The sequence below is a fragment of the Xenopus tropicalis genome, chromosome 3 (assembly GCF_000004195.4).
Source record: "Xenopus tropicalis strain Nigerian chromosome 3, UCB_Xtro_10.0, whole genome shotgun sequence".
Classification (NCBI taxonomy): domain Eukaryota; kingdom Metazoa; phylum Chordata; class Amphibia; order Anura; family Pipidae; genus Xenopus; species Xenopus tropicalis.
Window position 1 is genome coordinate 8,938,001 of NC_030679.2, and position 13,932 is coordinate 8,951,932.

The window sequence follows — 13,932 nt, forward strand, 5'->3', positions numbered from 1 at the left end:
GCTATCATGTATGCATACCTACAGAAAATAGTTAGTCGGATACCTGGTAATCTTGAATATCCTGAGAAGGCGCACACAGCGCAGCACGGAGATTCCCAAGGGTGACATGATCCTAGTCTCGACTAATATGGTCTCCAAGATCCCACCACACACAATGAAGCAGTCAAACCGATTAAACAGGGAAACAAAGTAGGCTTGCAGGCCAAGGCTGTACATTTTGAGAAGCATCTCTGCTGTGAAGAGAGCCAGGAGCACTTTGTTGGCTGTGTCTGCGAATAGAGGAGAATATGAAATATGATAAGGCCTTATGTGTCAATTTAATTTGTGACAACAGACATTAAATGATTCCCTTTTCTCTGTAATAATAAAACAGTACCTGTACTTGATCCCAACTAAGATATAATTACCCCTTATTGGGGCAGAACAGCCCTATTGGGTTTATTTAATGGTTAAATGATTCCCTTTTCTCTGTAATAATAAAACAGTACCTGTACTTGATCCCAACTAAGATATAATTACCCCTTATTGGGGCAGAACAGCCCTATTGGGTTTAATTAATGGTTAAATGATTCCCTTTTCTCTGTAATAATAAAACAGTACCTGTACTTGATCCCAACTAAGATATAATTACCCCTTATTGGGGCAGAACAGCCCTATTGGGGTTTATTTAATGGTTAAATGATTCCCTTTTCTCTGTAATAATAAAACAGTACCTGTACTTGATCCCAACTAAGATATAATTACCCCTTATTGGGGCAGAACAGCCCTATTGGGTTTATTTAATGGTTAAATGATTCCCTTTTCTCTGTAATAATAAAACAGTACCTGTACTTGATCCCAACTAAGATATAATTACCCCTTATTGGGGGCAGAACAGCCCTATTGGGTTTATTCAATGGTTAAATGATTCCCTTTTCTCTGTAATAATAAAACAGTACCTGTACTTGATCCCAACTAAGATATAATTACCCCTTATTGGGGCAGAACAGCCCTATTGGGTTTATTTAATGGTTAAATGATTCCCTTTTCTCTGTAATAATAAAACAGTACCTGTACTTGATCCCAACTAAGATATAATTACCCCTTATTGGGGGCAGAACAGCCCTATTGGGTTTATTTCATGGTTAAATGATTCCCTTTTCTCTGTAATAATAAAACAGTACCTGTACTTGATCCCAACTAAGATATAATTACCCCTTATTGGGGGCAGAACAGCCCTATTGGGTTTATTTCATGGTTAAATGATTCCCTTTTCTCTGTAATAATAAAACAGAACCTTGTATTTAATCCCAACTAAGATATAATTAATCCTTATTGGATTAAAAACAATCCCATTGGGTTAAATTCATTATTTATTGATTTTTTAGTAGACTTAGGTATGGAGATCCAAATTACAGAAAAACCCCTTATCCGGAATACCCTTGGTCCCGAGCATTCTGGATAATGGGTCCTATACCTGTATATATCAAATGGGATCATTACCCAGTTGTATCGCCTACATAGAAACACTTGCTTACCTTGTACCTCGGTAAGCCAATCGGGTTGGTTATAGTGCTCAGAAGCGATGGTCAGAGTGTTCAGAAACACAAGAAATATAACCAGCCAATAAAAGACGTTTGATTTTACAGCCGCCCTACACTTCCTTCTGCAAAACCGGTTCCATCTCCGCCAGTACCGACTATGGAAGACAGGAGAAACATGGTTATGAGTAGCAAAATGTCAGCTGGCACATGATATCAGAGTGAGGAGTAAAGGTGGCCATACACGGGCAGATCCGCTCGCTTGGCGATGTCGCCAAGCGAGCAGATCTTCACCCGATATCCCCACCTACGGGTGGCGATATCGGGGAGGCATGTCGGTGAATTTGATCGTTTGGCCCTGGAGCCAAACGATCGAATTCTGCAAGCGGCAATGGGGCAGTCGGTTCGGGGACCGCATCAACGAGCCGATGCAGTCCACGATCCGACGGGATTTTCTAACCTGGCCGACCGATATCTGGCCTGAAATATCGGTCGGCCAGTCCGATCGTTTCTGCCCCTACACGGGCCGATAAGCTACCGAGTCGGTCCAAGGGACCCATATCGGCAGCTTCTATCGGCCCGTGTATGGGGACCTTAACAGAGACTAGTTCAAGGATTGATCTTCAAGAAGACTGTTCCATGCGTCTATCAACCTTCCTGTAGACAACTGCTCACTTGGGTTGCCTTTCAGATGTTGGGATCCTTGATTCTAGCGACCTGGGGCTTTTGGACTTTGCTTCCCTCAACTTCACTGTCAATCCCCTTTTTACGAAAAAAGACCCATATAGCATGCAGAATAAGTTCCGGAACTTTGGAACCTTCTGGTTGGTGTCCAACTAAGGAAGCTAAAGCATTAGTTTTGTAAAACAGGGAAAGAACAAGAAAAATAATGTATTGGGAGGATCCCTGGGGCCAAACGATCGAATTATAACGACGGGTATAGGCAAAGTCGGTCCGGGGACCGCATCAACGAGCCGATGCTGTCCCCGATCCGACAGGCCCATCGTTAGTGCCCAAAGAAGGGCCTATTAGCTGCCAAATCGGTCTAAGGGACCCATATCGGCAGCTAGAATAGGCTGTGTATGGGGACCTTAATGGTCGCAAAGTTTCTTCCTCGGCTAAAGGTGGCCAAACATGGGCCGATTGTAACTGCCGATATCGGTCCCTTGGACCAATTCGGCAATTAAGCGGCCCATAAAGGGGCAGCAATGAAGGGGCCTGCCCCACCGATATCTGGCCTGAAATTGGCCAGATATCGATCGGGCAGGTTAAAAGATTTAGTCGGATCGGGAACCACATCGGCTCATTGATGCGGTCCCCAAACCGACTGCACCCTTAACAGTCATTCTAATTCCCCCGATATCGCCCACTCATAGGCGAGCGGATCGTTTAGTGTATGGCCACCTTAAGAAGGATTCACTATATTTCTAAGGAGCATCAAGGAGAAGAAGGAAATGAGCCATGAGCAGATACGCGATATATTCTAGGCATCTATTATAAAGCAGAAATGGTGTCAAAGAATGGATTTTCACCTCCATAGAAAAGTGAATAAATTCTATTTAGTACAACTTGGCCTTTGTAGTGAAGGAATGCAGCAAAACTGTATTAATGGTTTATTTTACGCAACGGTAAACAAATGGAAAAGGCAGAATTTCCGTGCACGAAACTGACAGACAATACTTGGCTTCCATGTTGTTATTTAAAGGCGAATTCATCCTCCCCACTGACCTCATTTCATTCTCCTTCAGATACATTAAATAGCAAAAGCCCCTCAATAGCTCTCGCTTACCCTTGCCCATTGTTGCTCAACCAGCAAGCTGAGCTATTGAGAGTGGGAGGCCTGTAATTAGCGCTAAGTATCTCGCACAGCCCATAATTATCCTGTGATAGAGTTGACACTTGTGAATGTCAGTGAACCCGAAGATTTTATAACTCTTGCTCTGCTGGGAGCTCCATCTGTTTGTTGTTTTTTATTTTTCAGATGCCTCTTTTGAGAACAAATGTTTTACGCACAATTGTGAAAAAGATGTTGAGAAAATACCAAAGACCAAAGGGGTGGCCGCTGGTGTGTTGATCTTTTCTACGAGAAACAATATCCCCCCCAATATCCCCCCCACTATCTATAATTTGTCTAATGTGGACAAGTGCAAAGTTATGCACTTTGGTAGAAATAATATAAACGCAAGCTATCTACTGAATGGTAGTGTGTTGGGGGGATCCTTAATGGGGAAGGATCTAGGGGTTTTGTAGATAACAAGTTGTCTAATGCCAGGCAGTGTCATTCTGTGGCTACTAAAGCAAATAAAGTGCTGTCTTGTATAAAAAAGGGCATTGACTCAAGGGATGAAACATAATTTTGCCCCTTTATAGGTCCCTGGTAAGGCCTCACCTTGAGTATGGGGGGCAGTTTTGGGCTCCAGTCCTTAAGAAGGATATTAATGAGCTGGAGAGAGTGCAGAGACTGCAACTAAACTGGTAAAGGGGATGGAAGGGTTAAACTATGGGGTGAGACTGTCAGGGTTGGGGTTGTTTTCTCTGGAAAAGAGGCGCTTGCGAGGGGACATGATTACTCTGTACAAGTACATTAGAGGGGATTATAGGGAGATGGGGGGTTCTTTTTTCCCATGAAAACAATCAGCGCACCAGAGGCCCCCCCTTTAGATTAGAGCAGCAGTTCTCAACATGGGGGTCGCAACCCCTTTGGGGGTCGAATGACCCTTTCACAGGGGTCGCCTAAGACCATCGGAAAACACTTATTTCTGATGGTCTTAGCATACCTCCATTACGGAAATGCAGAACATTCATTAAACTATCCAGGCCAGCGGGACGCGCTGGCTGCAGCCGACTGCTCCGGCACCGTCTCTTCCGTCTCTGCAGGAGCTGCAAGAAGAGACGGTGCCGGAGCGGTGGGCTGCAGCCATCGGGACGCTGGAAGTACTCTCTATGGGGGCAATTGGGGGGCTCTGTGTATGGGGGGCACTGTATGGGGGGACACTGTAAGGAGGGCTACTGTGTATGGGGGGCTCTCTGTATGGGGGGTACTGTGTATGGGGGGCACTGTGTAAGGAGGGCTACTGTGTATGGGGGGCACTGTGTATGGGGGCATTGTGTATGGAGGGTACTTTCTATGGGGGCACTGTATGGGGGGGTACTGTTTATGGGGGCAAATGAGGCACTGTGTATGGGGGGCACTGTATGGGGGTGCTGTCTATTGGGCCATCGTGGGCACTATTATAAAAATGGGGTGTGGCAATTGGGGAGTGGCCACAAAGTGGGTGTGGTCAAAAAATTGCTGCGCTGCACGCGCCAGGTCTTTTTATCCCTCTTTTCATTTTTCAAATGTTGGGAGGTATGTTGGGGGTCACCACAACATGAGGAAATGTATTAAAGGGTCGCGGCATTAGGAAGGTTGAGAACCACTGGATTAGGGTTGGGGAATGCCCTGCCGGGGGATGTTGGGTAGGGGGTTCCTCATGGTGAGGGCAGTGAGGGGGTTGGGGAATGCCCTGCCGGGGGATGTTGGGTAGGGGGTTCCTCACGGGGAGAGCAGTGAGGTTGGGGAATGCCCTGCCGGGGGATGTTGGGTAGGGGGTTCCTCACGGGGAGAGCAGGGAGGTTGGGGAATGCCCTGCCGGGGGATGTTGGGTAGGGGACTCCTCACAGTGAGGCAGTGAGGTTGGGGAATGCCCTGCCGGGGGATGTTGGGTAGGGGGTTCCTCATGGGGAGGGCAGTGAGGGGGTTGGGGAATGCCCTGCCGGGGGATGTTGGGTAGGGGGTTCCTCACAGTGAGGGCAGTGAGGTTGGGGAATGCCCTGCCGGGGGATGTTGGGTAGGGGGTTCCTCATGGGGAGGGCAGTGAGGGGGTTGGGGAATGCCCTGCCGGGGGATGTTGGGTAGGGGGTTCCTCATGGGGAGGGCAGTGAGGGGGTTGGGGAATGTCCTGCCGGGGGATGTTGGGTAGGGGGTTCCTCACGGGGAGGGCAGTGAGGGGGTTGGGGAATGCCCTGCCAGGGGATGTTGGGTAGGGGGTTCCTCATGGGGAGGGCAGTGAGGGGGTTGGGGAATGCCCTGCCGGGGGATGTTGGGTAGGGGGTTCCTCACGGGGAGGGCAGTGAGGGGGTTGGGGAATGCCCTGCCGGGGATGTTGGGTAGCGGGTTCCTCACGGGGAGGGCAGTGAGGGGGTTGGGGAATGCCCTGCCGGGGGATGTTGGGTAGGGGGTTCCTCACGGTGAGGGCAGTGAGGGGGTTGGGGAATGCCCTGCCGGGGGATGTTGGGTAGGGGGTTCCTCACGGGGAGGGCAGTGAGGGGGTTGGGGAATGCCCTGCCGGGGGATGTTGGGTAGGGGGTTCCTCACGGGGAGGGCAGTGAGGTTGGGGAATGCCCTTCCTAGTGATGCTGTAATGGCAGATTCTGTTAGTGCCTATAAGAGGGGCCTGGATGAGTTCTTGAACAAGCACAGTACCCAAGGCTATTGTGATACTAATATCTACAGTTAGTACTAGTGGTTGTATATATAGTTTATGTATGTGAGTGTATAGATTGGTAGGTGTGGGTTAGGTGTGCTGGGTTTACTTGGATGGGTTGAACTTGATGGACTCTGGTCTTTTTTTAACCCTATGTAACTATGTAACTACTAGTAGCCACTGAGTGACACTGCCTAGAGTTACACAGCTTGTTATCCACAGAAATCCCCAAATCCTTCTTAATTAAAGATGTTATTTCTACCCAAGTGCAAACCTTGCATTTATCAACACTGAGCCTCATTGGCATGTTTGCTGACCAGTTTTGCAATCTAGTCAAATTGCTTTATAAAGTGTCAGCATTCTGCAAGGAACTTATAATTTTGCACACTTTAGTATCATCAGCAAAGACAGAGATAGTTCTGACAATACTGACTTCCACCATCTCGGGGCATTCCTAGGTCGATTGCCTAGGGTGGCACCAGACCTAAATCTTGTCATGCCCCCAGATGGCGGAAGTCGCACCAGATTGCGTTGGGCCCATCACCCCCCAGCTCCACCACCGGATTTCCACTGGTAGGTCTGGTGGCGGATGGGAGGGTTTTTATTTTTTAAACTTTATTCATTATACCTAGATATAAATATGGCCTGGGTGCAATGCACATTTTGTATCTATTTGTATCTAACTATCTATCTATCTATCTCTCTATCTATCTTCTATTTATCTATCTATCTGTATCTATCTATCTTCTATCTATATATCTGTATCTATCTATCTATCTATCTATCTATCTGTATCTAACTATCTATCTATCTATCTATCTTCTATTTCTCTATCTATCTGTATCTATCTATCTTCTATCTATATCTATCTATCTATCTGTATCTATCTATCTATCTATCTATCTGTATCTATCTATCTTCTATCTATCTATCTATCTATCTATCTATCTATCTGTATCTATCTATCTATCTTCTATCTATATCTTTCTATCATCTATCTGTATCTATCTATCTTCTATCTATATCTATCTATCTATCATCTATCTATCTTCTATCTATATCTATCTATCTATCATCTATCTGTATCTATCTATCTTCTATCTATATCTATCTATCTATCTATCTGTATCTATCTATCTTCTATCTATATCTATCTATCTATCTGTATCTATCTATCTTCTATCTATATCTATCTATCTATCTATCTATCTGTATCTATCTATATCTATCTATCTATCTGTATCTATCTATCTATCTATCTATCTATCTGTATCTATCTATCTTCTATCTATATCTATCTATCTGTATCTATCTATATCTATCTATCTATCTGTATCTATCTATCTATCTATCTATCTATATCTATCTATCTATCTTCTCTCTATATCTATCTATCTATCTATCTATCTATCTATCTATCTGTATCTATCTATATCTATCTATCTGTATCTATCTGTATCTATCTGTATCTATCTATCTATCTATCTATCTATCTGTATCTATCTATCTATCTTCTCTCTATATCTATCTATCTATCTATCTGTATCTATCTATCTGTATCTATCTATCTATCTGTATCTATCTGTATCTATCTGTATCTATCTATCTATCTATCTATCTATCTATCTATCTATCTATCTGTATCTATCTATCTATCATCTATCTATCTATCATCTATCTATCTAGCACCTATCTATCTGTATCTATCTATCTATCTATCTATCATCTATCTATCGATCTGTATCTATCTATCTGTATCTATCTATCTATCTATCTATCTATCTATCTGTATCTATCTATCTATCTATCTATCTGTAACCCTTCAGCTTCCATACAAATCCCCAGGCCCCCTGACCAAGGAAGGAATCTGTTGTCCAACAATGGCTGAGAATAATCAAAGAGTCTCCCCAGTTGCAGTCAAGGAGAATTCCTAATGGGCAATGCCGGCCCCGGCAGGACCTACGTTACCTCCATGTGCTTTCAAGAATAATTCTTACCTAAATTTAGACTTGGAAATCCTGTGCCTGAAAGAGAGAGAGATGGAAATGATACTGAGTCAGAACTGCCGTGGCATTATTCACATCCCGATTACAGGACAAAGAGACCGCTAATGCTTTCACGGACTATTTTTATCCCGCCCACCTGGTTATTGAAGAATACGCACGGTAAGATGAGGTTGTACAACCCAGACAGGGGCTAGGGATTACTAGTTAAGTGCTGTAACTGAGTTAATGGCATTGGGAGGGTTGGGGGAGAGTCCGACTCACCAGCCTAAGCTGTTCATACAAGGTCTAAATGCCAATATGTGCCTCAGGCATCTGAATCTAAATGGTCCCCCCAATCAAATACAGGTATGGGATCCTTTATCTGGAAACCCGTTATCCAGAAAGCTCCGAATTACGGAAAGCCTGTTTCCCATAGACTCCATTTTAATCAAATAATTCCGAATTGTTAAACTGATTTCCTTTTTCTCTGTAATAATAAAACAGTACCTGTACTTGATCCCAACTAAGATATAATTACCCCTTATTGGGGGCAGAACAGCCCTATTGGGTTTATTTCATGGTTAAATGGTTCCCTTTTCTCTGTAATAATAAAACAGTACCTGTACTTGATCCCAACTAAGATATAATTACCCCTTATTGGGGGCAGAACAGCCCTATTGGGTTTATTTAATGGTTAAATGATTCCCTTTTCTCTGTAATAATAAAACAGTACCTGTACTTGATCCCAACTAAGATATAATTACCCCTTATTGGGGGCAGAACAGCCCTATTGGGTTTATTTAATGGTTAAATGATTCCCTTTTCTCTGTAATAATAAAACAGTACCTGTACTTGATCCCAACTAAGATATAATTACCCCTTATTGGGGGCAGAACAGCCCTATTGGGTTTATTTAATGGTTAAATGATTCCCTTTTCTCTGTAAAAATAAAACAGTACCTGTACTTGATCCCAACTAAGATATAATTACCCCTTATTGGGGGCAGAACAGCCCTATTGGGTTTATTTAATGGTTAAATGATTCCCTTTTCTCTGTAAAAATAAAACAGTACCTGTACTTGATCCCAAATATGATATAAATAATTATTATTGGATGCAAAACAATCCTGTTGGGTTTAATTGTTTTATTGATTATTTAGTTGACTTAAGGTATAGAGATCCAAATTACGTAAAGACCCCTTATCCGGAATATCCTTGGTCCCGAGCATTCTGGATAATGGGTCCTATACCTGTATTAATTGTGGGGCCCATACACAGGCCAATCAGCTTCAAGAAAGGTCAAACTGATCTAGTAAGGTCTAGAGCCCACCCCTCAGTAGAAGACCACAAATGGCATGATGCAGTCCAGGCCCAATGGGATATTCCAACCTTCTCAACTAATATATGACTGTTCCCTAGTCAGATATTGGTCTAGGAGGCCATTTTGTTGGTCCCATAAAAGGGGCCAGTGATTTAGTTGGAGTGGGCAAGCCAGAAGCTAACGTTGGCCCATGGATGTACCAGTGATTTCTGTAGTTGGGCGGTTAAACTACGACTCCCCTTTATGGCAGTCCTTGGTTGCTGATGTCATGCTGGAAGCTGTAGTTTAACAAGATCTAGATACCAATACTCACGCAAGGCGTACTCCGCAGCTCTCTTCTTCCACGTCGCCACTGCCCACGTTGTCTGTGTTGACCGACTCCGTCTCGCTGGTTGGCATGCTCACTGCAACGGGGTCAGAGATACAAATATTCAGATACTGGTGTCTGAACCCAAAGGCTAATGTTTAGTAAAGCTCTGTAGTCAGGACACTCTTGTGACTGACTCTCTTTCCTTTCTGGCCAAATGCAGCAGTGCCATCTTGCTTTATGGCAGGGATTGTTAGGATAAGAGCAGTACTCTGCCACATAACATGATTAATTACTCTTTATCTGAAAGTAACATTTACATTTAGATCACTGCTGGCTGAAGAAGCATGTATAATCATACTCAGGGGGCTGTTCCTGCTGAATTGTGCTTAGTACAGGGGAATCCCTATGCTGCCATAGTTTTATGGTATCTCTCTGTACAGGCTATGAGCAAACTTAGGGGGCTTAAAACTATGGCAGCATAGGGATTCCCCTGTACTAAGCCCAATTCAGCAGGAACAGTCCCCTAAGTTTGCTCATAGCCTGTACAGAGAGATACCATAAAACTATGGCACATAGGGATTCCCCTGTACTAAGCACAATTCAGCAGGAACAGTCCCCTAAGTTTGCTCATAGCCTGTACAGAGAGATACCATAAAACTATGGCACATAGGGATTCCCCTGTACTAAGCACAATTCAGCAGGAACAGCCCCCTAAGTTTGCTCATAGCCTGTACAGAGAGATACCATAAAACTATGGCACATAGGGATTCCCCTGTACTAAGCACAATTCAGCAGGAACAGCCCCCTAAGTTTGCTCATAGCCTGTACAGAGAGATACCATAAAACTATGGCACATAGGGATTCCCCTGTACTAAGCACAATTCAGCAGGAACAGCCCCCTAAGTTTGCTCATAGCCTGTACAGAGAGATACCATAAAACTATGGCACATAGGGATTCCCCTGTACTAAGCACAATTCAGCAGGAACAGCCCCCTAAGTTTGCTCATAGCTTGTACAGAGAGATACCATAAAACTATGGCACATAGGGATTCCCCTGTACTAAGCACAATTCAGCAGGAACAGCCCCCTAAGTTTGCTCATAGCCTGTACAGAGAGATACCATAAAACTATGGCACATAGGGATTCCCCTGTACTAATGTGCATTTTTAGTGCTAGGTAGGTAGGTAGGTGGCCCCTTGTGGAGTTGAACGGGTGCCCTGATGTCTCCCTCACACTGGGCACAAGACATACTATTCCGAGGTTTCTCTTCGTCAATATCTTCATCTTCATTCTCTGGGTCGATGTCCTCAGCCTGAGTGATCCAGTCCAAATAGCCTTTCAGGTCCTCCTCCAGCTGCTGCTTCTCTCTAAGCTTCTGGAAGTCGCCCCGAGCCTTGGCCTTCTCTCTCTCTTTGGAAAACTCACTGTGTGCGGGGAACGATGAGAGGACGAGGAGAAAGGATGGAGAGAAAGACACAATAGTTGAATGAATCATCTCATATGGACAAGTGGCCCAATTATGGACAAGTATGGAGAAGTCTAGCCCATCCCAGAATGCAATGGGTGCTACAGGTGGATCTCAGAGCCTTGGTTGCCAAGTTATACACAGTACAGTTCACTCTTCTGGATTAGTATTCTTCCCCCCCCCCCCTTGCCTGAGGCCCCCATGTCTATCACTCTATGCCAGCAAATGGCCCTACAAATGGAGGTCTCCCCAAGCCCGGGCCTAGGGGTGAGCAGGCAGTAGCCTTCCAGCCTCTGTGCAACACAATAGCTACCCACGCAGATAAAGGGAAAGTCTCCTCCTTGTGTGAATCAGAAGGACTTTATATCAGCAGCCGCTCAAGGATGGAAGCAAGGTCAGCCAAGGACAAAGGCACCATGAGTCTGCAGTGAGAGCTTCCGGAACAATCCCTCTCTCAGGCACAGAGATATATATATATTGTGGCGCTGAAACAAGGAATGTTCTGGCAAACAATGCCAGTGTCAAGTGAAACAATATGGCAGCTCTCACCTGTTTCTATTAATACAAATGGGCCGTGGGTACAGTTACTATATGGGCTGTGGGTACAGTTACTATATCGGCACAGTTACTATATGGGCTGTGGGTACAGTTATTACATGGGCACAGTTACTATATGGGCCGTGGGTACAGTTACTATATGGGCCGTGGGTACAGTTACTATATGGGCCGTGGGTACAGTTACTATATGGGCCGTGGGTACAGTTACTATATGGGCCATGGGTACAGTTACTATATCGGCACAGTTATTATATGGGCTGTGGGTACAGTTATTACGTGGGTACAGTTACTATATGGGCCGTGGGTACAGTTACTATATGGGCCGTGGGAACAGTTACTATATGGGCCGTGGGAACAGTTACTATATGGGCCGTGGGTACAGTTGCTATATGGGCCGTGGGTACAGTTACTATATGGGCCGTGGGTACAGTTACTATATGGGCCGTGGGTACAGTTGCTATATGGGCCGTGGGTACAGTTACTATATGGGCCGTGGGTACAGTTACTATATGGGCCGTGGGAACAGTTACTATATGGGCCGTGGGAACAGTTACTATATGGGCCGTGGGTACAGTTACTATATGGGCCGTGGGTACAGTTACTATATGGGCCGTGGGAACAGTTACTATATGGGCCGTGGGTACAGTTACTATATGGGCCGTGGGTACAGTTACTATATGGGCCGTGGGTACAGTTACTATATGGGCCGTGGGAACAGTTACTATATGGGCCGTGGGTACAGTTACTATATGGGCCGTGGGTACAGTTACTATATGGGCCGTGGGAACAGTTACTATATGGGCCGTGGGTACAGTTACTATATGGGCCGTGGGTACAGTTACTATATGGGCCGTGGGTACAGTTACTATATGGGCCGTGGGTACAGTTACTATATGGGCCGTGGGTACAGTTACTATATGGGCCGTGGGTACAGTTACTATATGGGCCGTGGGTACAGTTACTATATGGGCCGTGGGTACAGTTACTATATGGGCCGTGGGTACAGTTACTATATGGGCCGTGGGTAGAGTTACTATATGGGCCGTGGGTACAGTTACTATATGGGCCGTGGGTACAGTTACTATATGGGCCGTGGGTACAGTTACTATATGGGCCGTGGGTACAGTTACTATATGGGCCGTGGGTACAGTTACTATATGGGCCGTGGGTACAGTTAATATATGGGCCGTGGGTACAGTTACTATATGGGCCGTGGGTACAGTTGCTATATGGGCCGTGGGTACAGTTGCTATATGGGCCGTGGGTACAGTTGCTATATGGGCCGTGGGTACAGTTACTATATGGGCCGTGGGTACAGTTGCTATAGGGTAAAATGAGGGTCTGAGTCCGCCGCACAGCGCTGCGGAACATGTTGGTGCCTTACAAACACTTGTTAATAATTATAATAACACTAATAATCGGCTCATTAAGGTTATCACACAGTCCTCCTTGCTCACAATGCACCTCCTCGCCCGTTGGAGTGGCACGCCGCGAGGAATATTATCGGCAATAAACATTTTTATTCAGCTTATTATGCGCCGAAGAAAGGCAACAATTGTGCGCGTAGTGAGACAAAGGGCTTATTATATCCGCCAGCTGTTTATGGTGATAATGAATAAAGCGCGGCGCTTCGAGTGCTTGTGTCTCTGCCATTGAACCTGTAATTTGCAGCCTTACAAATCACACGCGCGGGTCTGAAGGGCCCCCGAATTGGGAGGTGCCATTGCTTGGATTGAATGGGGGGGGGGATTTTACTGTATATTTGCTTACTATATGATGTGAGAACCAGATGACGCTGTGAGTAGAGGGAGCTGGGGCCATTATGGCCCTGGTGCAAAATGGTTTGGCAGCTCCAAATCCCCCTTATGATGCCAAAAGATCCTAACTGGGCACCCAGTCCCCCATATGTACAAGCAGTCCAACTTGCCCCAGCTGTATCAATGGAGCTAAGGGGTTTGGGGGGGGGGGGGGTTAGAGGTATGTCTAGGTGAAACTAACTAGGGTAGATCAGGGCCTAATTAGCCCTAAAGCATTGGATGAGTGCTGGCTCCTCCCCCTTTAGGATCGGCCAGTTGCCTACAAAGGACAGTATGTAGGCACAATGCCAGTGACTTGGATGGCAGCCATACTGGTACTGCCAAGAACTTCTGGGGCATTCACTAAAAGGAATGGGGAAAATGCAAAGGATTATGGGGTAACAATAAAGCTAAATTTACCTTTCGTCACCTGCGAAGCTTAAATGGGGCCCAGTCCCCTGTCTGTATCATACGGCAGAAAAGGAATATTATCTAACGGGTCTGGCTGCTCC

The 13,932-nt window shown here is 45.4% G+C and overlaps 1 protein-coding gene across 12 annotated transcripts in view; it reads right to left on the reverse strand.

Annotated features, from left to right (window-relative positions):
* The window catches only part of cacna1c (calcium channel, voltage-dependent, L type, alpha 1C subunit), a 291,786-nt gene that overhangs the window by 79,911 nt on the left and 197,943 nt on the right, over positions 1–13,932 (reverse strand). For all 12 annotated transcript variants that reach the window (XM_031898600.1, XM_031898603.1, XM_031898598.1 and 9 more), the window contains exons 9-13: positions 10,853–11,025; positions 9,605–9,695; positions 7,984–8,010; positions 1,518–1,678; positions 44–269 (exon numbers count right to left, since the gene is read on the reverse strand). In XM_031898600.1, coding sequence (XP_031754460.1) covers positions 44–269; positions 1,518–1,678; positions 7,984–8,010; positions 9,605–9,695; positions 10,853–11,025 — 678 coding nt within the window. The remainder of the gene's footprint in view (positions 1–43; positions 270–1,517; positions 1,679–7,983; positions 8,011–9,604; positions 9,696–10,852; positions 11,026–13,932) is intronic.